The sequence below is a fragment of the Glycine soja genome, chromosome 14 (assembly GCF_004193775.1).
Source record: "Glycine soja cultivar W05 chromosome 14, ASM419377v2, whole genome shotgun sequence".
Lineage (NCBI taxonomy): Eukaryota > Viridiplantae > Streptophyta > Magnoliopsida > Fabales > Fabaceae > Glycine > Glycine soja.
In genome coordinates this window covers 18,429,491-18,454,802 of record NC_041015.1, presented here as the reverse complement: position 1 = coordinate 18,454,802, position 25,312 = coordinate 18,429,491, and the positions used below count along the sequence as shown (strand labels likewise).

At 32.1% G+C, this 25,312-nt stretch overlaps 1 protein-coding gene across 4 annotated transcripts; it reads right to left on the bottom strand.

Moving 5' to 3' along the window:
- Positions 1 to 1,288: 1,288 nt before the first annotated feature.
- LOC114383551 (endonuclease V) lies at positions 1,289 to 5,578 on the bottom strand. Of its 4 annotated transcripts, none has more exons than XR_003660541.1 (9): positions 5,403 to 5,578; positions 5,063 to 5,315; positions 4,373 to 4,435; positions 4,093 to 4,132; positions 3,389 to 3,453; positions 3,103 to 3,234; positions 2,747 to 2,871; positions 2,283 to 2,355; positions 1,289 to 1,895 (listed from the first exon to the last, which is right to left on the bottom strand). XR_003660541.1 is itself a non-coding variant. In XM_028343237.1 (9 exons), the coding sequence occupies exons 1-8, from the start codon at positions 5,480 to 5,482 to the stop codon at positions 2,296 to 2,298; spliced, it is 822 nt and encodes a 273-aa protein (XP_028199038.1). In that variant the 5' UTR covers positions 5,483 to 5,578; the 3' UTR covers positions 1,289 to 1,895; positions 2,283 to 2,295. The 4 variants fall into 4 exon arrangements, 3 of the variants coding, with proteins under 3 accessions (XP_028199038.1, XP_028199039.1, XP_028199040.1); XM_028343237.1 differs by having other exon boundaries at positions 2,743 to 2,871; XM_028343238.1 differs by having other exon boundaries at positions 2,743 to 2,871; positions 3,103 to 3,219.
- Positions 5,579 to 25,312: the final 19,734 nt, after the last annotated feature.

The window sequence follows — 25,312 nt, the reverse complement described above, 5'->3', positions numbered from 1 at the left end:
TATATATATATATGCAATTACTATCAGAAACTAAATTAATCTTTCACTCAATTAAAGTAATCTTTCACTCATGAGAAAAAATTATTCTAACTAGTTCAAAAATATTCTCTGAAATTTTTTAGGAAATATTTTTATTCTATTGGAGGAAACATGGAAACATTTATTCTCATTCAAATGTAAAAGTTACATCTTGAAATTTGGGGGTCGATCCTGGACTTTAAAAAGGTGCATTTTGATTATTAAGGTGTTCATGAATTATAAAAAAATATTAAAGATCAAAATTTTTGGATAAAAAGTGAATAGAAATGTGTTGGATAAGACATAAGGAAGTCCTGCGAAATACTTGTGTGGTAGATAAGAGATCATGGGGTGACTTTTCCTACTTGGTAGATAACCTTCTCTTGAGAGATTTCTTGATACTTAGGCTAGTTGAATAGGTATATATTCAGATAGAATTGTTCATGGTTTAGGTTAATGCAATAATCTTCTAAGTAAATTTTTACTGATAATCCTAATATATCGTTGGTGTCTTATCTAGCTGTATTGGAGGTGTCTCTTCATTTTACTACTTTTTCTCAACAAAAAAGTCTAAATAATAAAAATAATTTTAAAATAAAACGAGTCATGTGCTAGTTCCATAATAGATTACTAACTTTTAATAGAAAAAATTATGGACTATCTTGTACACTTATAAAATGTTAAAGCATTGAAATATACACTTTTTAAAAGTTAGGACTAAGCTTCTCCAACTCAAAAAAAAATTATGGACTACCTAGTTATGTGACTGATTCTATCAACTCTCACCCAAAAATATTATAAGAAGAATTATTCAACATACGTTGAAAATACTACCTTTTAAAGTTCAGAGATCCAGTCACACATGACCAAAACCTCATACTACTAAATTTCATTTTTCCCTTTCCTTAAAATCTGGATTCTAGATTCCAAATATCTCGTGAAAGCTACAACTTAAAACAAATGTCGACAACATTTCCTTAAAATATGGAATCTAAACTGTAGATGTTCAAAATAAACCTAAGAATAATATTTTGTACGTAATGTAAATTCAACGAACAGTCAAATGTTAATTCATCGTATGCTCTCGAGCAATTAGTTTACACAAGGAATTCGAGACTTCTGTGGAAAATGACACTCAATTCCCAGCTAATTGTAACTCACACTACTAAATTCTTAATACAAATAAATGATGCTTCCGGCTCTTGTCACTTTCTCAAATACATGGTTTTTTAAAGCAACGTAAATGAATAACAGTCAAACACATGGCTCAAGCATTCAACAAATGTCACTGTTATTTTTTTCATGGGTTGGTGGTAATCATACAAGAGAAATACTACCAACACAGTTTATTATAACACTTTTTTTTTGCCACTCTCTACTATTGCCTGAAAATTATAAAAATCACAATTTTATGGGTATTTAATAAGTTCTACTCATGTTTTTATAGTTTTTAATAAACTTTAACTAATAGTAGAGTGCTACAAGGAGTGTATTAAAGAATGTTGCTAGCACTTCTCATCAGACAATCAAAGCAACCAGAAATAAAAATTCTGCTTCTACACTACACAGAATGCTAGCTCGCAAATAGTTCTATTTTGAGAGTGATTTGGTTGTGCATATATCATCACTCTTTTACATGAGTGGTTTAGATATAATTATGCTAATGGATGGAATGCTGAGTCCTTATGTAATCCTGTGAGGTGAAATGGATCATTCAATGAAGCTATAAGCAAATCCACTGGCACTGGCATTGTTTCTAACCACTTGACGAATTGTGATGGTTCTATCAAGTTCATTTGAGCCCCTTGCAGCCAAACTTGTTATTGTCATCTCACATGGCTAGCTATTTCATAATTTAACAGGATAAAAACTTAAACCTGAAACAAATTTACATTTTACAATTAAAAAAGAAAAACAACAAGAAAACCCTTGTAAATTTAACAACATTATAAAGTATAGTAGAGATGCAAAAAATTTCAAGACATCAAGATCCATACTGAGAATTAGGTGAGTGCAAGAGGAAACAGAAAAAAAAGGCTGTACATTCAACATTAAAGATCAAGATTGTATTCGATGATACTTTTATGTATTTGATTTCAAGGCTGCACATATATGGTTTGAAAGCATAATATAACTTTGAGTCTATTCATTTACATCTCTGGACTTGAAAATTAACGCTGCAGTGACCACTTACATACCATACAGGTGTCTAACTTAATTCATGATAGCATGTAGTAAGTAGTAACAAGTTGACAGTGACATACCATATGAGTGAAATTACTTTACTTTGGCATTTGCTTCAAGTTTCCGAATGTAGTCTCTAGATCTTATGTCAGCCTGCAGTTCAAATAGGGGTGTAAGGACTGGGTACTTTTGATTTCCAAGAATTGGAATACAGCTAGTGAGTTATAGTTTTTCTTAAGAACAAAATGTTTCCAGCAGAAGTTATATGATGGAAAACCTAACCAAATAAATTATCTAATCAAAGTATGTATTAAGCAGCAAATGGTCTATTACAATAAACCAGCAACAACTTCCATAGAAGAGTCAATATTAGCTTAATAGGAGATAAAGGATTAAAAGCAAAAAGTAGAAATATTCCCTTCACATGAATGGTTCGTGTATTCTTTCTTTAATTTTCATCAGTGACGAAAGATGTATGTATTATACATTTATTTGAAATTCAGTTGATGTTACATGCTTTTAAATGGCAGATAGTTTCACCTGCCTAATTGGCTCAGGCACACGGTACTTGCATGTCATTTGAACAATCATAATGGCAGTCTGAAGTGATATCTTGTGACCAATTGATATAAATATTGGTTTTATGGAACCCTGGGTAGATCTCATGGCCTGGACACAAGTGTGGCAAGAAAAGAAAAAAGTTAGAGCATGACAAATCAATATATCAATAAAAATGCATAAAAACACAAAACTGAATTTTCGCAGCTTATGTAAGTTATGCTTGATAACATTTAATAAATTGTTTTCCATGAATACAATACAGTCTTATTGTAATGACATAAGCACATCATTGTTATAAGAAATAAGAACAAGTGGAGAACCATTAATTCAAGTTCTTACCACTCCCCATATATGCCCAGAACAACCCACCAAATTAATAAAATCTTCAGAACAGTTTTCTTCAGCTCCAAGAAGTTCTCTCACTCTAGAATGAGTAAGACCATCCACATGATGCAACTGTAACTTATACAGCTAAAGAATTCAGGCACATATTCAGTATTTCTAGTTCTTAACTACAAGAAATAACTATTGAGTCTCAGAATTGATCGAGAAACAAGTGAAAATCTATAGAAGGCTAATCAATACATGAGCTGAGAGATCAGTAAGTGATACTATCAATACTAACATTCTTTCCAATCCCAATTGTTGGGAGATTGGCCTCAACTCCAATATGACAGGCCAGCCCAAAACCTGCAAAAGTTAAAGGTTTAAAGAAATGCTCTGTTAAACACAGGTAGCAAGCTAAAATTTACATGTTAAATTAAATCAATTATAACATATTCAGAAGAACTTAAAATGACTTCAACTTTCCCAGGAAGATAGTTCCATCTAAAAAGAATGGAACTAAAATTGGAAATTGAATCATAAAAGTCCTTTGGCTGGGATGGGTAAATTATGAAGTATAGCCAGAAATGTTTTATCAATGGGAGTAATTTTCTTTCATGAGTGAAAATTGGCGCTTACTGCCTCTCAAGTTTTCAGTTACACCAAACATCAATTGCTATTCAATCTTGCAAATTGATCAAATAGTAAAACAACAGCCAACCATTATATCAATTAAGGAAAACAATTGATTCAATACTCCATTAGTTTAACAGAACAGTAAAATATAAGAAACTATTCCTCACATGAAAGCTATTAGATTTCTCTTTTATCCAACAAAAATTGAATAATAATAAGAGTACCTTTGTAAATATCATATTCATAAAAGCTAAGTAAATTCTTCTAAAGTATAACATTTTTAAGAAAAGGAAAAAATTCATCAATCAGAAAAATCTTGTGCATGACTCTTGTAAGGGGGATGCAAAAATATTCGTGTGAAGCACTTGCCTCGGGGATGAAGTATTCCGTTTCCATCAACCATTAATAGCTGTCAACAACCATCAAATAAACTACTATTCAGATTATGAAACTTGGAGTACAAAAACATCAAAAATTTGTTATAAAAAAAATCCAAAATAGTTATCAATCTGTTAGAATTCTGCATGAGTTTTTAGTGCAGCTAACAAGATTGGAACCAGCAATGTGGGTACTGAATAATGAAAAAAGGAGCAAGTTTCAAAGCCATCAAATTCATATCCTTTTATTTAATGTAGCATACAACATTTACCTGAGGGTAGAAAGGATTATTGCTCCTTTTCATTTTCTCTAGAAGCTGCAGAAGAACTGGGGCCTAAAATTATAGGAGCAATCAATTATGCCTGAAACAAACATTTTAGAAACCACAACAACAACCAAGCCTTTTTTCACAAGGTGGGGTCAACTACATAGATCAAACAACACCTAATGTTCTACTGTAAATCATGTCTATAGACAAATTATTAACTTCTGAATCATTCGTAATCGATTCTCCTTAATTTTTCCTAGTCCTACCTTTGCCTCTAGATGCCAGGCTACCTTCCATCCGATTTAATCTCCTTAATGAAGATTCTACTAGTCTTCCCCATGCATGCCCAAACCACCTAGGTGAAGATTCTATCTTCTTTTCCACAATAGATACTACCCAACTTTTTTCCTTCTAATGCATTTTGTCCTGGTAAACAAAAATTTAGAGAACCTTCCAGGCTCAAAGAGCGGTTAAAGAGGAATTTACATTTACCTTATCACAAAAAGACAAGTGGGGGTTTGAATCTGTATCCTGTCAGATTCGAGAACCTATCTTATTCCATTCAACCAACCACTCGAGATTCTGATGCATTTATTTCTAACCTTGTCTAGATATAACATATGTCACTTGGCTCCCTAAAAAATAGAAAAAGAAAAATCAAATTTATTGGCTATAAATAGAGAAAAAAGGAACCTCTCTAAATGCTAGAAAGCCAGGCACATAAGGGACTTGAAGAGTGACCAAAGAGAAATCTTGATAGAGAACTTGAAGAGTGTGGAAGTCCAAGACTACAAGGGTGCCACATGCCCTTGATGGGTCATCCTTTGAGAAGCTTATGTCAACCCCACCAACGTATCTCAATGCTTCTTCCTCTTTGGAACCAGCTTGTAATTTCCATGCGAAACAGTCCTCTGTGATCAGTTTTTCTCTCAGAATGTTTTGTGCACTGAAAATGGTGATAGATATTAACGATTAAAAGAAAGAAAATAGAAGAGTTTGCAATTGTGGGAATGTAAATTTTGACACACGTAACGTTATCCAGGTCTGGTTATCTCGCGATGAGTCTCGTGACTGTGATGCTTCTTCGGGTGGTTCAGGTGATTTCTTTTCCATTGTTTCAAAATTCAAATCAGAGCAACACGAAGGCCAGCGCTGTTTTCAATTCTTTCTAACAAGGAGGATGCAATTGCGAGCTCTCTCTATTTTTCAGCTTCGTTTTACACTTTTATTATATTTTGCTTAAGCTCAACTATCCTTTTTGGTTTACACCAAAAAAAAAAAAATTATCGTTTTCACTAAACTATTTTAAAGTCTTTTTTTCTCAATTTAGTGTAAAATTTGGTTTTTTTAATTTAGTATATGAGATTAGGGGATTTTGTTAAATGTTGACATGATTCACAATGATAACAAGTCATCATGCCACCTAATCAGGATTAAGGTAAAAATAATAATATTTCTAGAGACTAAAAATAAAAAATATTACATTTATTTTTATTTATAAAATTCAATTAAATAATTCATTAAGATTAAAAGAAAAATTTATTAATTTAGTTGATATCAATAAATTTATATATATATTTTAAAAGTGTCATTATCATTATGTTTCTCTCTATTTTAAATGCATGTCAATATATTTTCTCTCTTATTTAATTAGGAGTATGTTAATTTAAAAATAATTAATGCATGGGACACTATGAATTGTGCCATATATAAAGGAATAAATAATTTTTTTAGTCCAAGTAATTTTTAAGTCCCTATAGTTTACATCTTAATTATCTATTTTAATCTTGTAATTTGAAAGCGATTTTTTAATCCTTATAATTAGTATTTTAATTTCCTTTTAGTTTCTATAGTTTGAAAGTGATATTTTTAGTTCCTATACTTCATATTTTAATTTTTTTTTAGTCCTTACCATCAAAATATGAGTAATATTATCAATTTTTTGTAAAGGAAGTGCTGCTACTAGTTTTTCTTCTGCTTCCGATAAATCAAAAGATAATCTTTCACAGGAAGAGATTAAAAAAAAATGAAACCCATAAGTTGACGGTCACAAATTCCATCACCAAAAATCATATTTTGATTGTGCATTGACTATATCAAGTGCACTTAAACTGTTGATTGATTTATGAATTGATAATTTTTTTGTGATTTAAAATAATTTCACACAATGAAGAGATTTATCTCAATTAATTAAATAATATGGATAAATTATTGAAAATCTTCTTGTATCTGTCTTTAATTTCTTAATATTAAAAAAAATTATTTCCTATACACATACACAATTATAAGTGAATTTTCTTATGATCACATTACATTTTTACAGTAAAATACATCTAAGAGAAATTAATTAATATTTGACTTATTTTATAATAAAATATGCCTAAGAGAAATTTATATAAAGGAATATAAGAAAAGAAATGCTAACAACAAATCTCTTTTCTAATACTCTTTTTATGATGTAGAATTGAAATTTATTAAAAGTTAGTAATTATTAATTTTGATTAGTTGCACTTTTAAGTCAATATAGACTTGTTAAATTAGAAGTGTGACCGACCCAAACCAAAATTGATGAACCAATTGTCCAGAAAAGAGTTTGAGAATTGTGATCCTGGCTGAGGATGAACAAATCACTTGGGAAGGAGAAATTGCTAGGCTGGAAAATGAAGAAGCAAGTGAGGATGAAGAGGTTGAGAATACAAAGGTGTGTAGTCAGTGGATGGATCTGCCAATGTATTCAGCTGGAGGACTAACTCAGCCACAAACTATGAAATTGGAAGGGGCTATTCAAGGAAAAAAGGGTGCTGATTTTGATTGACAGTGTTGTAAGCCACAATTTTATTTCTTCAGAGTTGGAACAGTAGTTGGGATTGATGGTTGAACCCACACAACCTTATAAGGTGAGGTTAGGAGATGAAACCAAAAAAGTACTCAAGGTTGTTGTAGGTAGATTGCTGTCAAGTTGGGAAATCATGAATTACTAGAGAATTTCTTTTTATTTGAGTTAGGAGGAGTGGATGTAATTTCGGAGGGAGCATGGTTAGCCACTTTGGGTGAAGTGAAGGTGAATTGGAAAACATTAACCATGCAGTTTATGTGCCATGGACAGATGGTGGAAATTAAGGGAGATCCTGGTTTGTCTAGAACCTTAGTCTCTCCTCACACATTACTTAAAATGACACAGGTGGAAGAGATTTCTATGATATGGGTATTGGAAGTTGAGGAAAATTCTGAGGCAGTACCAATTCAGAATGGAATGGTGAAAACTCTGATGAACAGATCCAATTACAGCAGATTGTGAGAGAATATGCTCAGGTCTTTTCAGAACCACAAGGGTTGCCCCCAAGCAGAGAGGTGGATCACATAATTCCAATAAAAGTTGGGGTGGATCCAGTCAAGGTGCGACCCCACAGGCACCCCTACTTACAAAAGCATGAGATAGAAAAACAAGTAGTTGATATGATAAAATTGGGTATTATTAGACCTAGTAACAGCCCATACTCTAGTCTTGTAATACTTGTTAAAAAAGAAAGATGATAGCCGGAGATTTTGTGTAGACAAAAAAACCCTTAATAAAGTTATTATACCAGACAAGTTTCCAATTCTGGTTATTGAAGAACTGCTGGATAAATTAAATGGAGCCAAGTATTTTTCAAAAATAGATTTAAGGGCGGGGTATCATCAAATTCAAATGAATATAAATGACATTCCAAAAACAACTTTTAGAACTCATCAAGGGCATTATGAATTTATAATAATTCCATTTGGATTAACAAATGCCTCAACCACTTTTCAATGTGCTATGAATTCAACATTGCAGTCTTTCCTCATAAAATTTGTATTGGTCTTTTTTAATGATATATTGGTGTATAGTAAAACTTGGGAGGGGGGGGGGGGTTGGATCACATGCAGTATTTGAGGGAAGTGTTGGAAACACTTGTAAAGAAATTATTTTTTGATAATCTTAAGGTGGAATATCTAGGTCACTTAATATCTCAACAAGGGGTTGCAATGGACACTAAGAAGGTGGAAGCCATATTGAAATGGTCAATTCCCAAATCTGTTATGGCTTTAAGGGGTTTCTTAGGTCTTGCAGGTTATTATAGAAGATTTATTGCTGGATATGGAAAAATGGCCAGGCCTTTAACAAATATGTTGAAGAAGGGAAATTTTTTGTAGACAAATGAAAGTGCAAGTGCATTTGAACAGTTGAAGAAAGCTATCTCTTCTACCTTGGTACTAACAATGCCTGATTTTTCTCAACCTTTCTCCATTGAATGTGATGCCTCAGGGAAAGGAATAGGGGTTGTGCTATCTCAAAATCGTAAGGCTATTACATTTTCTAGTAAACCTCTATCTTAATCATCCTTAAGCAAGTCAGTTTATGAAAAAGAGTTGATGGATTTGGTTTTGGCCAACAAAATTGGCTAGCCAAGTTGCTTGGGTATGAGTTTGATATTGTATACAAGGTTGGGGCAACCAATAAAGTGATTGATGCACTTTTTCGAAAGGATGAGGAAAAGGAATTATAAGTTTTATCTAGGCCATATTGGTAGGATATAACTGAGATAGATAAAGAGGTGCAAGTTGATCAAATACTATAAAAAATTATAGAGGAGATCAAACAAGATTCTAACAACCATGGGAAGTACACATTGGAACATGACATGCTATACTACAAGGGGAAATTGGTATTGGTAGCAACTTCAACTTGGATTTCTAGGCTATTGCAAGAGTTTTCATTCATCTCTTTCGGGGGGAACATTTAGGAGTATACAAGAGTTATAGACAAATTGCCTAGTCATTGTACTGGAAGGATATGAAAAGGAAAGTTACATAATTTGTGGTAGCAATATCAAGCTTCATCACTAGCTGGACTTCTTCATCCTCTCCCTATACAAAATGTTGTTTGGGAGGACATTAGTATGGATTTTGTGGTGGGTCTACCGAAATCTAAGGGGTTTGATGTTATCCTAGTGGTAGTGGATAGATTGAGTAAGTACAACTATTTTATCTTGCTCAAACATCCATATTCAGCTAGGTCAGTGGTTGGTGTGTTTGCATGAGAAGGGGTAAGTTTACATGGAGTACCAACATCAACATCTATTATTACTGATAGGGACTTGATTTTTCTCAGTCAGTTTTTGCAGGAGTTATTTAAAAGGCAAGGAACTACTTTGAGGATGAGTATTGCATATCATGCAAAGTTAGATGGCCAGATAGAAGTCCTAAATAGAATGCTGGAGATGTACTTATGGTGTTTCAGTTTGGAGCAACCCAAGATATGGGCAAAATTTATACTATGGGCAGAATACTGGTATAATACCAGTTATCATGGGGTAGCTAAATGCACACCTTTTGAGGTAGTGTATGGTCGAGCTCCACCTTCTTTGGCAAGGTTCATTCCAGGAGAGATATTAGTGGACGCTATAGCCTAAGATTTAATGGAAAGAGATGAAGCATTAAAATAACTGAAATACCACTTGGAGAGAGCTCAAGATCGTATGGTCAAAAATGAAAATAACCACAAAATACCCTTTAAGGTCAAGGTAGGGGATTGGGTGTCTCTAAAAATCTGATCTCATAGGCACACTTCTATGCCTACCAGATTGCACCCCAAGTTGTCAACTCGATATTATAGTCCTTTTTCTGGTTATCAAATAGATTGGGGTAGTAGCCTTTCAACTACAACTGCTAGCCCAAGCTAGAATCCATCCTGTTTTTCATGTTTCTCAACTTAAGTTGGCTATAGGGTATTGCTTAGTGGAAGTTGAACTTCCAACAGAATTACAAGGATCTTCAGCAGGTTGGCAACCCACTAAGGTGCTGGGAACTTGAATGATCAACCAAGGAAATGATCAGGTGCAACATATATTGGTTTAGTGGCAAGAAAAATCACCTGAAGAGGCAACATGGGAGGACAAAACTGCTATTCAACAATAATTTCCTGAATTCAAACAAATTAAGCCTAAAGCCCTGTTAATATATCAGTAGGGGTGAGAATAGGCCAGACCAGACCAGGCTTTGAAAGGCTTGAGCCTAGCCTACGATGAATATTTGAGGCCTGAGTCTGGCCTATAGCCTATCAAAGACTTTTATTTTGGCTCGGCCTGGCCTTTTTAAAAGCCTGACCTGGCCTGATAGCCTTTTTAAAAGCCTTATTCGCAATAAATATTTAATATTTTATGGAATAGGAACGTAATAGGAAAGTTAAAGAAAAAGGAAAGTCAATCAAAATAATGAGGAATATAAAAGGGTACATGACTCACACCTAAATTGTAATTAAATTCCTTGATTATAGGAATAGAAGTTATGGAGCAGTAATGTGTAATCAAAGTCTAATAGTTTCAAAAAAAAATTAATTGTATTCAAAAAATAATATAAGTATATATATATATATATATATATATATATATATAGGTTGGCCTATCAGGCTTATAAGGCTTTTTAATAAGCCTAAGCCTGATCTATTTAATTTAATAGGCTTTTAAAAAAGCCTGAGCCTAACCTTTTAATCAAATAGGTCAGTTCAGGCCAGACTTTATGTAGGTCAGGTCATAGGCCCTTGTAGGCCTGCCTGGCCTATTCCCACCCCTATATATCAGAGAAGGCAGATAGCCCATTAAGGGGCATTAACTGTAAATAGGGAGAGTTTTAACAGAATATAACAGAATAATGGGAAGGGTTGTTATGGCAGTTAAATCAATTAGAGAGTCTGCTAGAACAGTTAGGCAGGGGAGGTTTATAAATACGTTTTTGTAAGAGGAGGAGCTAAGCATTGATAACTTTGAAAACAGGAACAAATTCCTGTGTTGAAGGAGATAAGCTCTTTGTGTAAGTGTTGTTGTATGATCTTCGTCAATAATACTGAGAGCACCATCTTAGTGTGTTGATAACAAATTCTTCTCTCTTTTCTTCTCTATTTCTCCATTTTTTTGCTTACTGTGTGAGAAGGTTCCTAACAATGTTCTAGGAGCTAGGAATATTTTCTTGGATGAGCTACTCTAAGAATATAGTTATACAACTTATTCGTGACTCATTAGTCTCAATCGAAGGGAATAAAATATCTTCATTATTAGGTTGTTTGATAAGGGTTTAAAGGAGTACATTTTTATGACTATGTTTGGTTTTCTTGTAAAGGAGGGGTAAAAAATAAAAGGAGTAAAATTTTCTAATCTAATTTTAGGGAGTTGATATTGTATTTCTAAATAGGCTAGAACTTCTTCCCCTATTCTCTGTCTCTCATGGCTTCATCATCCTTTGTTATCTCCACCACCGGTCACCCTGAGTCTGCCATTAGAGCATGGAACTGGTACTAGCAAATTGATTGGTGATTGCCGTGATTATTAGAGAAAGGGGTAATTCTGTCTATACTGATATAAGTAGGGGGAATAATTGTAATTTCACAATAAGAGAGTTTTCTATGAGATAAATACTCTGTAATTTCAGTTTTCACAAGATATGTAATTCCGTTATTCTATTTTTTCCTCCATCTCTTTCTTGCTCATCTTCTCCACTTTTCTTGGTGAGTTTGTGTGTGTGATTCAAGTTTTCATTGCTTGATTTGTGCTAGATTAATGTTCTAGATCCAACAGTGATTAGAACTTAGCCAATGAATGACAATCATTCTCCGTGTGGCAGTAGGTTCTCTTCTTTGCCATGGTGAGGAATGCACTATGATGAAAAAGTTACTGGAAGTACATTTGCGACTATGGTATGGAAAGAGATGCATTTCTCTATAACTCCTATGGTTTGGGTTACACAGGATGGAATCAAAGGGAATGTTGTCAATCTGTCATAGATGGCTTTGGCAGCTAAGGTTAGGGCCATAACAACAATGAACCTCTACAGTAGTATTGATTATTAACTAATGAACCAAATGTGTTGGTTTGGTTGAAGGGTGTTGTGGAGGGCAAGGTGTATCCAAATTTTCTTTATTTACTTTATAATTTTGCATTTATGACTGATCTTTTTATTGCATGTCAAAAATTATTTTGTGGCCAGGTTATTATAAACTCCGAAGTATGGGAACTGCGCAGGTTCAGACTGCTTCTTAGTGTTCCTTCATTAGATCAAACAACAATAACATTTAATGCTCATGGAGATGTAATATATGCTATTCTAAGGATAAATATTAAGGATGTAATGTCTGATAAATTTCACACACGTTGGGTCAAGCATCCTCTTTTTGCAGCTTTCCGCATAGTGGATGCAATAAATTATTCTGATATTGCTACTATTCCAGTGGATGACTGTGTTATTGATTTTGCAACCGAGCCAACAGATTCGTTTGTAGGGCTGCTTACTATGTCAGAGAATGATGACTATGTTGAAGGTGGAGATGTAGATGATATGTGTGGCAATGTCATAGCCTATGAAATTGGTTATCAAACACCAACAAATAATGATTCTAATCTTCATGATGTTGGGAATAAATTTATATATTTACGATCCAAGTCATCATGTAATTAATTTTAATTTTAATAATAAAGTATTAATTTATTTTCATTGTCATATTTCACTATTTGATTAAATGGTGCATTTGATAATGTCATTGATTAAAATTAAAGATTTGTTATTATAATATAGATTATGATAATGAGAAACAAGTCTGTTCTAATTTTAATTTAAACCATTCTTGATGATAAGATTATTGTAAATATGATATCAATAATCCGAATAGATTAATATATATGTGATAGTATTTATTGGATAAATATTAATAGATCTCATTTATTAATTTGCATATATAGATGAGTCACATGTTGATGTGATCATTGAACTGACTCAATTGAAATTTTCTAATGGTTAAAATTTACCATAAACTGTCAATAGAAAATTTTCAAGAAGAGGTATAATAGTTTTCTTTGACCTGAGATTGTCATAGTAATTAACAGGTTATTTGTTGTATTTTGATTCCGGACACCTAATGTTTCAAAGCATTTGTTAAATGGATATTGATTAATCAAGAAAAATAAAAAAGGAATCCATCAACTCTTGGTAATGAGTTTGAGCTCTATGAATAAAAATTATATCCTGGCCAAGAAAATTAAATGAAAGAATTATGAGTTAACTCAAAAGGGTTTGACAGTAATACCATACTCTAGAGTTAACCTAGAGTTGTAAAGATGAAAGAAATTATTACACTACTCTTCTAATGGTTCTTGAAAGTAAAATGTCACTTCATGTTATCCAGACGTTAAGGAGTGTTGCTAGACGCCTACCTTGATTAGTATATCAATTTGATTAATATATTACCGGCTTAGTATTGAACCTATGGGGTCACACACAAACGAGTATTCTAATCTCTGTTAAAGAAACTATTTTAATATTTGATGATTAATTAAATTAGAGAATTTAATATGATCAAATGATTAATTGATTTCAAAAGGTGGAATATTATTATATTTTTGCTAGCACTAAAAATAATATGAAAGATTTGATAAAAGAAGAGAAACAAACATGTATGATTTTGTATTTGGAATTTGGGTTGAAAAGACGGCTAGATACAAGTTTGACTTGGTCAATTATTATTTCAATTTTAATTGCTAAATGGTTAGCAATAAAAGGTAACAAGAAATAATATAGTATAAAAAAAGATATTATCAATAATGATTTTGATTTGATCAGAAATTTGGTATCCTTAGCGTGCTATAAATAGAGTCTTCGGCTGCACGTTGAAATGCTTCTGAAAACATCACTTTTCTATTCTTATTTTTTCACTTGTTAACGTTGTTGATGAATAGAGGTTAATCTCCGTGTGGATACATGTAGAGTCTTCACACTATTGAAAAATTATTTTTGCTTCAAGAGTTCATCAACATGTACGCTCTTTAAATGTTGTTTGTTTATAATATAATTTTAAATACAAAACAGATCCTTTTATTTCGCAATGTGTGTTTTTGAATACCTATTTTCCTTCACATGACACTAATAACGATGATGATAGTGTTAGTGAGCTTGATGAAGATGAATATTTCATCATGGATGATATTAGCTAAATGTAACGAACATGATTAAGATAGCCAAGTACTAGCATTTGAATATAAAATTTCAATCCAAAAGATATAACATACATTTAATTTAATGTATAGTGAGAATTGAATTTTTATCATTAGGTGATTTAAATGTAAAGGAAAAGATTCAATTTTAATAGATGAAGTCTATTTGAAAGTTATTTTTGTTTCAACTTTCAAGAAAACTTATTTATTATAGTTGTTGACAATCTTTACTATAAATAAAAAGAATTAGGGGAGAAGACACACGTGAAGAGAAAGTGCGTGAAAAGAGGAATTTTGAAACAAAGTTATTTTGTTTAAGAGAAAAATGTCTTTGTGTGAAAGTGTTATCACTTTTTGTAACTATTGAGTGAAATACTATGGTTTGTAGAGTAATATAGAATTTTAGTGTGAGTTACAATCTTGTCATCTTTGTAGTGTTCTCATAATGCTTTGTGAGTGTGTAATTTTATTTGAGGAAAAATTGATTATTTAGCAACAAGAAAGTTTTGGTTTTGAGGATTAATTATTAATCAAATTGTTTGAGAGGATGTAATTATTGTTATTTATTTCTTCTTTATATTCATTTTAATTTTTAGGAAAAAATAATTTTTTGGTTCTAAATTTTGCCATGTTAAAGTAAATGGTCAAGTAACTGCATATATCGTTTCAAAACAGTGTTTTCCTCATACTTTGCTATCTTCTTGCTGTCTCTCGATTTTGGATCAGAGATACATATGGGTTGTATTAATGTAAAATTGAAGAAATGGATTTTATTCTTTGGTTGTACATTGATACTACTTGGGGCATCTGTGTTGGATGTCGAACATTCTATTTATTAATTGCACAAAAATGTTTTATGAACATTATTTTAAATTTTTATTTAAACTAGGCTTTATGGTAATAACTTCAGTGTCTACTATTTGTGTATAAAATTTTGAATTTTTTCTTCCAATCTAACAGTACGAAAGGAAGTTTTAAGATAATAAATTACGTTATATGATTATCATGGAGGCACAATATTTTGATAATTTTGTCATAGAACAAATTTAAGTTTTAGTGAAGAAGGTGATGTTATATATATATATATATATATATATATATATGTTTAACATATGTTTTTATTTGTAGAATATTATCTAATATTAAAATATTATATTAAAGACTAAATTGATAAAATTTAAAAATAATTTAAGGATTTTTTGACAAAATAAAGAAACAATTAAGTTATAAATGAGCTCAAGTTCAGACTCTTTTTTTAACAAGTCAAATCCAAGGTTTTAGTTGAATTCAAACCCTAAATGTCACCAATATTTTTTCATGAATCAAGTCTAAATATATCTGGTGCTTGACTCGTTTACACTCTTAAAAAATATTTAACTAATTTAAAAAGCTAATTTAATTCGTTTATAATTATAAGAAAATTAAATGCATAAATAAAATATAGTTTTGTATGTTCGCAAGTATATCTTATGTCATCTCGATCACTAAAAGTTCTTAGTAGACTCCATAAATGTTGAATTCCTTTTAGGAAGGTATCAAATAGTCAAATCCCACATCAAAGACACAAAAAATAAAAGATAAAAATAAAATATTGAAAATGATAGAATAAAAGAGATAAAATATTTATGAAAAATTCTTAAAAATACTGTTGTTAAAAGAATAACAGTTAAAAAACATTATCATTTAAAGTAATTATTCTAATATATGAGATAAATTATAAAAGAACAAAAAATTAAATGTCTCAACTGTTAATTTTATTTTTCAACTATTTCTATAAATAAATATTAATACTATATATAACACGAGTCATTGGATCATGAGTTCATGATTGCATGGTCAAATATTATGGAAAACTCATGTTGAATTTTTCTAAAATTTTCTTAATATAACGATAATTATATATTACCAGTATAATTAGTCTCTTATTCAAGTGAATTCTAACGTCTACAAAAATCTTTCGGAAGAGGAGATAGAACCCTCTAGAATGTCCATGATGAATTTATGGCATTGCTCATATTTTGAATCATACATTTCCTACGAGGAACCTAAACAAACCAAAAACTTTTTTTCAGAGAAAACTTTTCTCTCGCAAAAACTTCTTAAAGCAGTTGAAAAATGGAAAGAAGACAAGAAATGTCAAGGACAAAGTTTTCTAAATAATGAAGCAGATCCTGATGACACTGACGAAGATGATCAATATATTTTCAGACAAAAATTATTCTCATCAATAGATAAAGAAAATTCAGATATAGAATATGATATGATGATTTCAAACTCTTTTTTTTTCTTTCTTTTTTTTTTTTTATAAAAAAATAGAATAGAAGAACCTTTTAGGTTTTTTGGATATTAAGCTGAGTACTAAAGATCACTAACAACCCACACTCTTTGGGTCTTACGAAGTTCTTATTTTCCTCCAAGTACTAGCCTAATCATAAGGTACTTCTATTGTTTTCAAAAATAGATATCAAGGACACACCTTTGCAAGCTTACAAATCCCAGGTTTTCTTAAAAAAAATAAAGTAAAATGTTTAAGTTCTAAATCATATTTGCATTTTCTAAATGAAGACAACTAAGGCCCCTTGAGGACGCCTTCAAAGAATTTAGCCGATCATAGTAGATATCATACTTATAGATTGAAAGAAGATCAAGGGGGAAGAGGGAGAGATCCGAAGGAAGTTGGATATTATTGTTCGCCAAAAACTATTACAAACATTCACTTTTTCTTTCTTTCACTAGTTTTCTAGTGTCTGTCTATCGTGTATTACAACTAAGCCCTGAGGTTCTTTATATAGAGAAAGCAGAAAGAAAACGACAAAAGGTCCCTTCAGTCAAGAATAGTAAAAATACTATTCATTTACTTTGTCATAGGGCCCATTTTACAATACATATTTATGGATAGACTCAGTGTCAGAGTCTTGGCAAAAGCAAAGATTCCTGCTTAAATTTACAGTTGTATTTTGACAGGATGCTTCAGTCTTCTAAACTCTTTGGTGACTTTGTAATAGTAACAATTTCTTCTTCTTGGATGTTTCCAGAGCAGAAAATATCTGATGAGTCTTCCATGGAAAGATCAATGGATGGAAAAGGAGGAGTTTTTTGTCCATGACATCCACTGACTTCATAGATCTCTTTATCTTTCTTCTCTTTCTGGAAGAATTGAACCACTTTATTGTTATGATCAATCAGGAAAGGAATAAAAAACTTCCCATTGTATGATGGCTGGAAGAGCTTTGTGTCGTAGGTTTCTCTTATCAGGTCAAACTCTCGTTAGTCTGAATTTGAGAAAAATCATTGGTACCCTTGTATTTGTGCCCTCATGAGGCTGTATTGGTACTATATGTTACTCTGTACATTCCAAGTTTCATATTCATCATTGAATAGATAGGGAAAGTCTCTATGGTCCTCTAGTAGGAGTTTCATAACATGACATGGATAATTTTGAGCAGAAAAATTGCTCGAGCAGCTTATAATTTTGATGAAAATGTAATCCATCATTTCTGGCTTCATTAATTGAGGGGTTAAACCCTTCAAATCTGTCTGATGGAGGAATCAAGATTGATTCTAAGCATCCATAGTCCATAAAACTTTTTGTGGAAATTGCCAAGTCCTCATATCTGAAGGACTTGAACTGGTCCGTGTCTAATCTGGCTTTCCTGAAAAGAAAATTTATTTTGCAAGGACAATTAGTTTTGTCTTCACAGAATGGGGTTTTGTTGGTGCATCCAAATTTCTGGTTAAAGTAAGCATGCACACCTATGTAAAGACCCGAAATTTGGGTTTGGTTGTTGTGTACCATAAACAATAATTTTTGTATTTTCTTGAAGTTGTCTAGGATCAAGCTGTTTATTGGTTTGGGGACATTTGGGCTGACTGAGTCCTTGTAGGTTTTGTGGCAGGTTTTGGTTTGGTCAGCATTTATGACTATGGTTGTGGTTTTTGGCTCAAGGGCCTTCTTGATTTTATTAATGTTTGTGGTATTCAAGGGCTTTTTCTGCTTCTTCCCTTGAATAAAATCTTTTATAAATTGGGCTTTGAATACCCTCCTTTGCCAAGCAAAGGTCTTTGAAATTGGTGTAAACACCTTTATGGGATCCTGATAACAGAACAAAAGTTATATAACCTTTCCCAAAAGGAGGGGCTTTTTGTAAGGAGACGGACTCCTTGGTTATCTGCTATATAGAAATTCTATAAGGCACAAATTATGCCCTTTTTTACTGAATAGACAAATTGCTCATTATTGTTTGTGTGCTTTGGAATATTCCAAATATTATCAATAAGGCAATTGAATTTATCGTTGATGGCTTCTCTACCAGGGTAGTGAAACTCATTTGTAAGTACGGGCAATTCTTGATTGCCGAATTTTATTTTTTGTTTTATGTTTTGATAGAAGACCTTAGAAGGCTTCATCTTGTTGTATCCTTGCAAAACGAGAAAGAATATCAGCAACAACATTCTTAACTCCTTTTATGTGTTCAAAATTTATTTTTATTCTGTTATGATAAACATATTCTTGGAATAAAAGCCATCTTTTGTGAGGTTTTTTATAAGTATTTATCTGTTGACTACCATAAGCTACTATTGTTTCGCAATCAGTTCTTATGGTAATTTCGCTTTTATTGACCAGGAAGAGTTTAAATCCTTCTAAGGCATTTATCACAACATTTACTTCGTAATCTATAGAAGTTAAGTATACCTGTGGTTTTGTATGGTATTTTTCTAAAGCATACCTACAGATTTCTTCATCATGAATTTTTTCATATTTATTTTTCTTTTTCTTTAGGATGACTCCCCATCCTTGTTCACAACCATCACATTCTATGACCAGATAGTCAGAATCTAGTGGGAGAGATAGATATGGCAAATTGTTAACCATTTCTTTAATTTTCTGAACCGATTTTATATCCTCTGTACTAAATTTTCTTTATCCAGTTAAAGAGGTTTTGTTGTAAAGAGGAGCTATGTATTTCCCTAAGTCTTTAATGAAATTTCTTGCATAATTAAGCAGGCCTAGAAAGGCTCTTAGGGTTTTTATATCTTCCATTTTATCTGGAAAACCAAGAATTTTTTGGGAGATGTGAGGCTAAAGCCATATTTTTCCGTTTCCTATTTTTGTTCCTAGGAAAGAAATATGAGTCTTGCAAATCTCCATTTTTGACTTTGAGATAATTAAGCCAAAATTTTCAAATAAATGAAGAACTTGTTTAAGATGTAGATAATGTTCTTCTTTAGTTTTAAAAAAAAAAACAAGTACATCATCTATATATGTACACATAAATTCTTTGTAATTTCCAAAAATATTATTCATTTTTCTTTGGAAAATTTGTGGTGCATTTTTCAATCCGAAAGACATTATTTTCCATTCGAATAATCCTTCTAAACAAGAAAAGGCAATTAATTTTATTGAGTCAGGATGCATCTTAACTTGGTGAAATCCTGATTTTAAATCAAATTTTGAAAACCATTTGGCTTTCTGTATCCTATTTATCAACACATCTTTAGAAGGAATAATGTATCCATCTATGTGAGTGTTATCATTAAGTCTTTTATAATTATAGACCATTCTAGGTTTTCCTCTTTTTTTGTTCAGAATGTTTATTAACAATGAAAGCAGGGCTTCTGTGAGGACTAGTGCTAGGTATTATAACCTTTAGATCCAAGAGGGATTTTATGTGGTTTTTACATTCCTCTTGTTCAAAATTCTCATACTGAATATCTTTAGTTTTAATTATCAAGTCTGAGTTTATAATTTCTAATTTGCATATAATAGAATCTTTTTCCCAATATTTAGTATGATCTTCTCCTATTATGCTTGTTTTATTTAGTCCATCTATAATTTGTTGTATGTTATCGAAAGTTATAATTTTGTTGATTTTGATGGAATTGTAGTTGGATTCTGCTAAGGATAATTCATATTGTAGTTCAGTTTCTGTTTTTATGTTGTCTAAAATATTTTCATGGTAAGAATCATGGGATGTTTCTAAAGTGCTTATCCTACCATAATTTTGTGATTCTTTTATTGTACAACTACCAGGTATGTGACAAGGACATTGGTTACTGGTATTAGTGTTGGTGTTGGTGGGCATCACCACGCTTTGTTCGTAACTCTGATGTGAGTTCGTCTATTATGGGTAACATTTGTGAGTTTGTAGAAATTAATAAGTAATCTTTTATAATAGTGACTGATCTATTATTGTGTACGATAAAATCAAGTCCTAAAATCATTTTTTCTGTGGCTGGTTGCAAATCTACAACGTCTGCTTTGTTTATAAAAATTTTGTTGCTAAAAATGTCACAATTTGTAGATAATTGGATAGTGAAATTTCTGGTCTCTGTATCATTGGTTATTATGTCTCCAGACATGGTTCTGGTTTTAATTATTATGTTACTTCTAAAACAATTATGTTGGGGTACAACACTTTTGCATATGGAAGTAAATGAACAACCAGTATCTACCAAAGCCTGCAAGATTACTTCAGTTTGGTCAAAATTGTTTATTTTACGAAAATTTATTTTAGCCAAAATATGTAGGCTTTTATTATTCTTTTTATTGCAAATTATGGGAATGCAATTTTTGTTTTGTAGTTCCATAAGCCCACTTGTGTGTTTTTCAGAAAAATTTGGAGCTCTATTTTTTTTCAAAATTTTCGTAGAGAAAATCTACCGTTTTTTCAATTTGGTTTAATCTGGTTTCCAAAGTGGAAATCCTGTTATTTATAATTTTATTTCCTGAATCATTTTCCTTTTTAAAATCAGGAAAGTCAATTTTTAAAACTTTTTGAACGCAAGTTTTGCAAAAATTCTTGTAGCATAAACTACAATGAGCTCTTAACGTTTTGTGAGGATATCTTTTGCAAAAATGACATTCTTTGTGATTAGGTCCTATATGGAATTGTATCTCATGTTCACATTCATTTAATTCTATTTTGAGCATAAGGCTATATCCCAAATCATCAAGGATTTCTCCATAATGATTATATTTATCGTCCACTGGATAGAGATTAGTGTACTCATTTCTAGTGAATCCGTTTAAGATTTTATAATCTTTGTTAACTTTTTCTTTTTCTTCAGAAGTATAGTCAGACTAACTAACTATTGAATATATTTCTGAGTCAGTAGAGACTGTCTCATCTATGGGAATGAGATTCATCCTACAGCTTTTTATCAGTTATGCTTCTCTTGTAAACATATTGGTTTTGTTCGAACAATCTCTGGAGTAATGTCCTGGTTGGTGGCAAGCATAACATTCTAATTGCTTTGTATATGTTTTGTTATCTCTAAGTTTTCTAACATTCCTTTCTTTATTAAGAGTAGGTTTTCTAGAATTAGAGGCTCTAATTGAATACCTACGAGTTGGATTCTTTTTCCTAGAGGGTTGTCTATTGGGAGGTCTGTACTGAGGCCTTTTCATCCTAATTTCTTTATGGTATTGTTGTGGAGTGTAAATCTGTTTACCGATTTCTGAATCAGCCATCTTTATTTGTTTGTTAATGGCTATGTTGGTACATGTAACTTCCATCACTTTCATAATGTGTTGGATTCTAACAGTCAGATCATTCCAACTGTCTCTGATTTTTTGTCCTAATTTACTAGGGAGTTTTAGGAATAGTTTTTCTCACAAAGATTTATCGGTAAATCCTACTGCTATAGAGGCATACATTAGGTAATCTTGGGTAAATTCTTTTATTTGACCAAAGTAACTTATAGAGTGCCTTTCCAGGTTACCTAGGTAAATCTTTTGTCTGATGGTATTTCCATCATTTACAGATTGAGCTGTAAAGATTCTCTATATTAGGCTACAGAAATTGTAGATGTTTGGACCAAGGTCTACTAGATTTATTTTGATTTGTTCTAGGAAAGTTTGTTTAAATGATTTCTAGTAGGCTCTAGCTATATCTCCTAGATATGTTTCAGCTCTTGCTATCATGTCTTGGCTGGTGGATACATGATTTTCATGGTTCATCCTATAGTTTCTTATAATAGCAGAAGCCCACCGTTCTATGTAATTTGGAAGTAATTGAGGATCAACACTTCCTATGTTTAATAAAAGAGATGGCATATTAAATGTTGGTTCTATGGGTAGCCTTTTCCTTTTGGATTTTATATTATCTCCTAGAGCTAGGTCTACTGAAGTGATAATTTTTTCATGGGTAAGGAATTCCATCTGATAATCTTCCATACTTGTAATCAAATTGAGGGGTAAAATTTGAACTAGTACCAAAAGCATCGGCCATGAGACCTTTATAAGATTCAGGAAACAAAACTAATGATTCTGTTTCATCAATCTTGGAATTAATTTCTAAAGTATTTTTGAAGTTGATTTCTTTTTCGTAAAATTCGTGTAAATCAATCTTCTCAAGTAAATCTTCAATACTATATATATATATATATATATATATATATATATATATATATATATATATATATATATATATATATATATATATATATATATCTGAATTTTCTTTATCTATTGATAAGAATAATTTTTGCCTGAAAATATATTCATCAGTGTCATTAGGATTTGTTTCATTATTTACAAAACTTTGTCCTTGGCATTTCTTGTCTTCTTCCCATTTTTCAACTGCTTTAAGAAGTTTTTGGGAGAGAAAAGTTTTCTCTGAAAAAAAGTTTTCGGTTTGTTTAGGTTCCTCGTAGGAAATGTATGATTCAAAATGTGAGCAATGCCATAAATTCATCATGGACATTTTAGAGGGTTCCATCTCCTCTTTCGAAAGATTTTGTATGTCTTCATAATCAGTAAATCTTATTGAAAGACTATTTCTTCTATTTTTTATTATAGCTGATCCAGGAATGGTTATTGCACTCCTAGAGGATCCAACATCGATATGTGTTTGCCATTGATTATTTTGATTTCTGGAGGAATCAAAGATATCGGGCAGCAAAAATTGAATTCCATCAGATGATAAGGTTGTTACTAATGGATTAATGTTTATCCTATATCTAGGGGATATTTGATCACTTATTCTTCCTATGAAGGTGATATCTAAGTGTAAGTTATGTTCAACAAAGTTTCTTCCAAAACCTATTGTTTGCACTTCTAAGTGTATGTTTTGTATGAAATCACTAAGATTCATTGTGTAATTAGGGGCAATATACACCAGAGAGACTATTTGATTTAGATCTATTTCTATTATCCCTATTATGGTCTGAGAATTATTATCTCTGAACCTTTGATCGAATAGCACTACAAAAGCTTTAGCTCCCACAATAGATCTTGTTAGAGACCTGACGCCTTTGGCAATTAACCCTAGGTCTACATATATTCTGTTTGTACTAAGAAGTTGTCGTCCAGTTTGTCCTGAGATTAGTCTAATAATCTCATGTCTTCCATTAGTAAGATGAAAGTCGTCAATCCTTCTATATTTGTATAAACTAGTTCTATCAGAACTTAGCCAGTTTAGGTTGTATAAATGTCTAGGATTGAGGGAGTCTATCCTAGAATTTGACCCAATATCAATGTTGGATTTTATATCTACTATTTGTTCTAGTTGTCTGGTTTCGGAGTTTGTTCTTCTGAAGAATCTATCTAGGATTCCCGGGTGTTGGTTTATAGATTCAGTCACAGGGTTGTGTCCTAAAACTGTTTGTAAGGTTCCTGTGAATGGTATTGTTCTCATTTTCTTGGTTTTGCTAAGACAAATTTATTTGAGGTTTGGTTAGTGGTATTTTCTAAAGATAGTTTAGAGAGTTGTGTTGTAATTTTGTCGAGTTCGTTTGTAGAAAAACGAATTTGTTGATCTTTAAATTTAAGATTTTCCAAAATATCGTTAACTTTGTTTTCTAAAGTTTGTACCTTGTTAAACAGTAAATTTTGTGTTTTTTTAGACTTTCTAAAGTTTTAGATAAATCTTCAAAGGATTTTATTGAAAATTTATTAATAGAACTGTTAGTACCGGTTAGATCTCTATGTCTATCCAAAGCTAAATAACGGCTCTGATACCAAAGAGGTACCGAGTATAAACAAGGAAATAATTAAACAAGCTAGAAATAAAAACAAACAACAACGCCTTATCCCACTAGGTGGGGTCGGCTACATGGATCAACTTCCGCCATAATATTCTATCAAATACCATACTTCTATCCAAATCATTAAGTTCGAGATCCTTTTTGATAACCTCTCTTATAGTCTTTTTGGGTCTTCCTCTGCCTCGAATTGTTTGTCTTCTCTCCATCTAGTCTACTCTCCTCACTACAGAGTCTACCGGTCTTCTCTCTACATGCCCAAATCACCTAAGTCTATGTTCCACCATCTTCTCTACAATAGGCGCTACTCCAACCCTCTCTCTAATAGCTTCGTTTCTAATTTTATCCTGTCGAGTCTTACCACACATCCACCGCAACATCCTCATCTCCACTACACCTACTTTATTCTCATGTTGGCTCTTGACCGCCCAACATTCTGTTCCGTACAAAATCGCCGGTCTTACCGCAGTTCGATAAAACTTTCCCTTTAGCTTGATCGGTACCTTTGCATCACATAACACCCCCGATGCTTTTCTCCATTTCATCCATCCTGCTTGAATACGATGATTCACATCCCCTTCAATTTCCCCATCATCCTGTATTACAAACCCAAGATATTTAAACCGTGTGACTTGAGGGATAATATGGTCTCCTATTTTCACCTCTGAGTTAGAAACCCTCCTTCTTTTGTTGAACTTACATTCCATATACTCCGATTTGCTTCTGCTTAGGCGAAAGCCATGTGTTTCTAGAGCTCGTCTCCAAGTTTCCAACCTCTCATTCAACTCCTCCCTCGACTCTCCAAGGAGGACTATGTCATCTGCAAAAAGCATGCATCTCGACGCTATCTCTTGGATTTGTTTCGTGAGGACATCCAGAATTAAGGTAAAAAGGTAGGGGCTAAGGGTTGACCCTTGATGCAAACCAATTGTGATGGGAAAATCGTCTGACTCTCCACCCT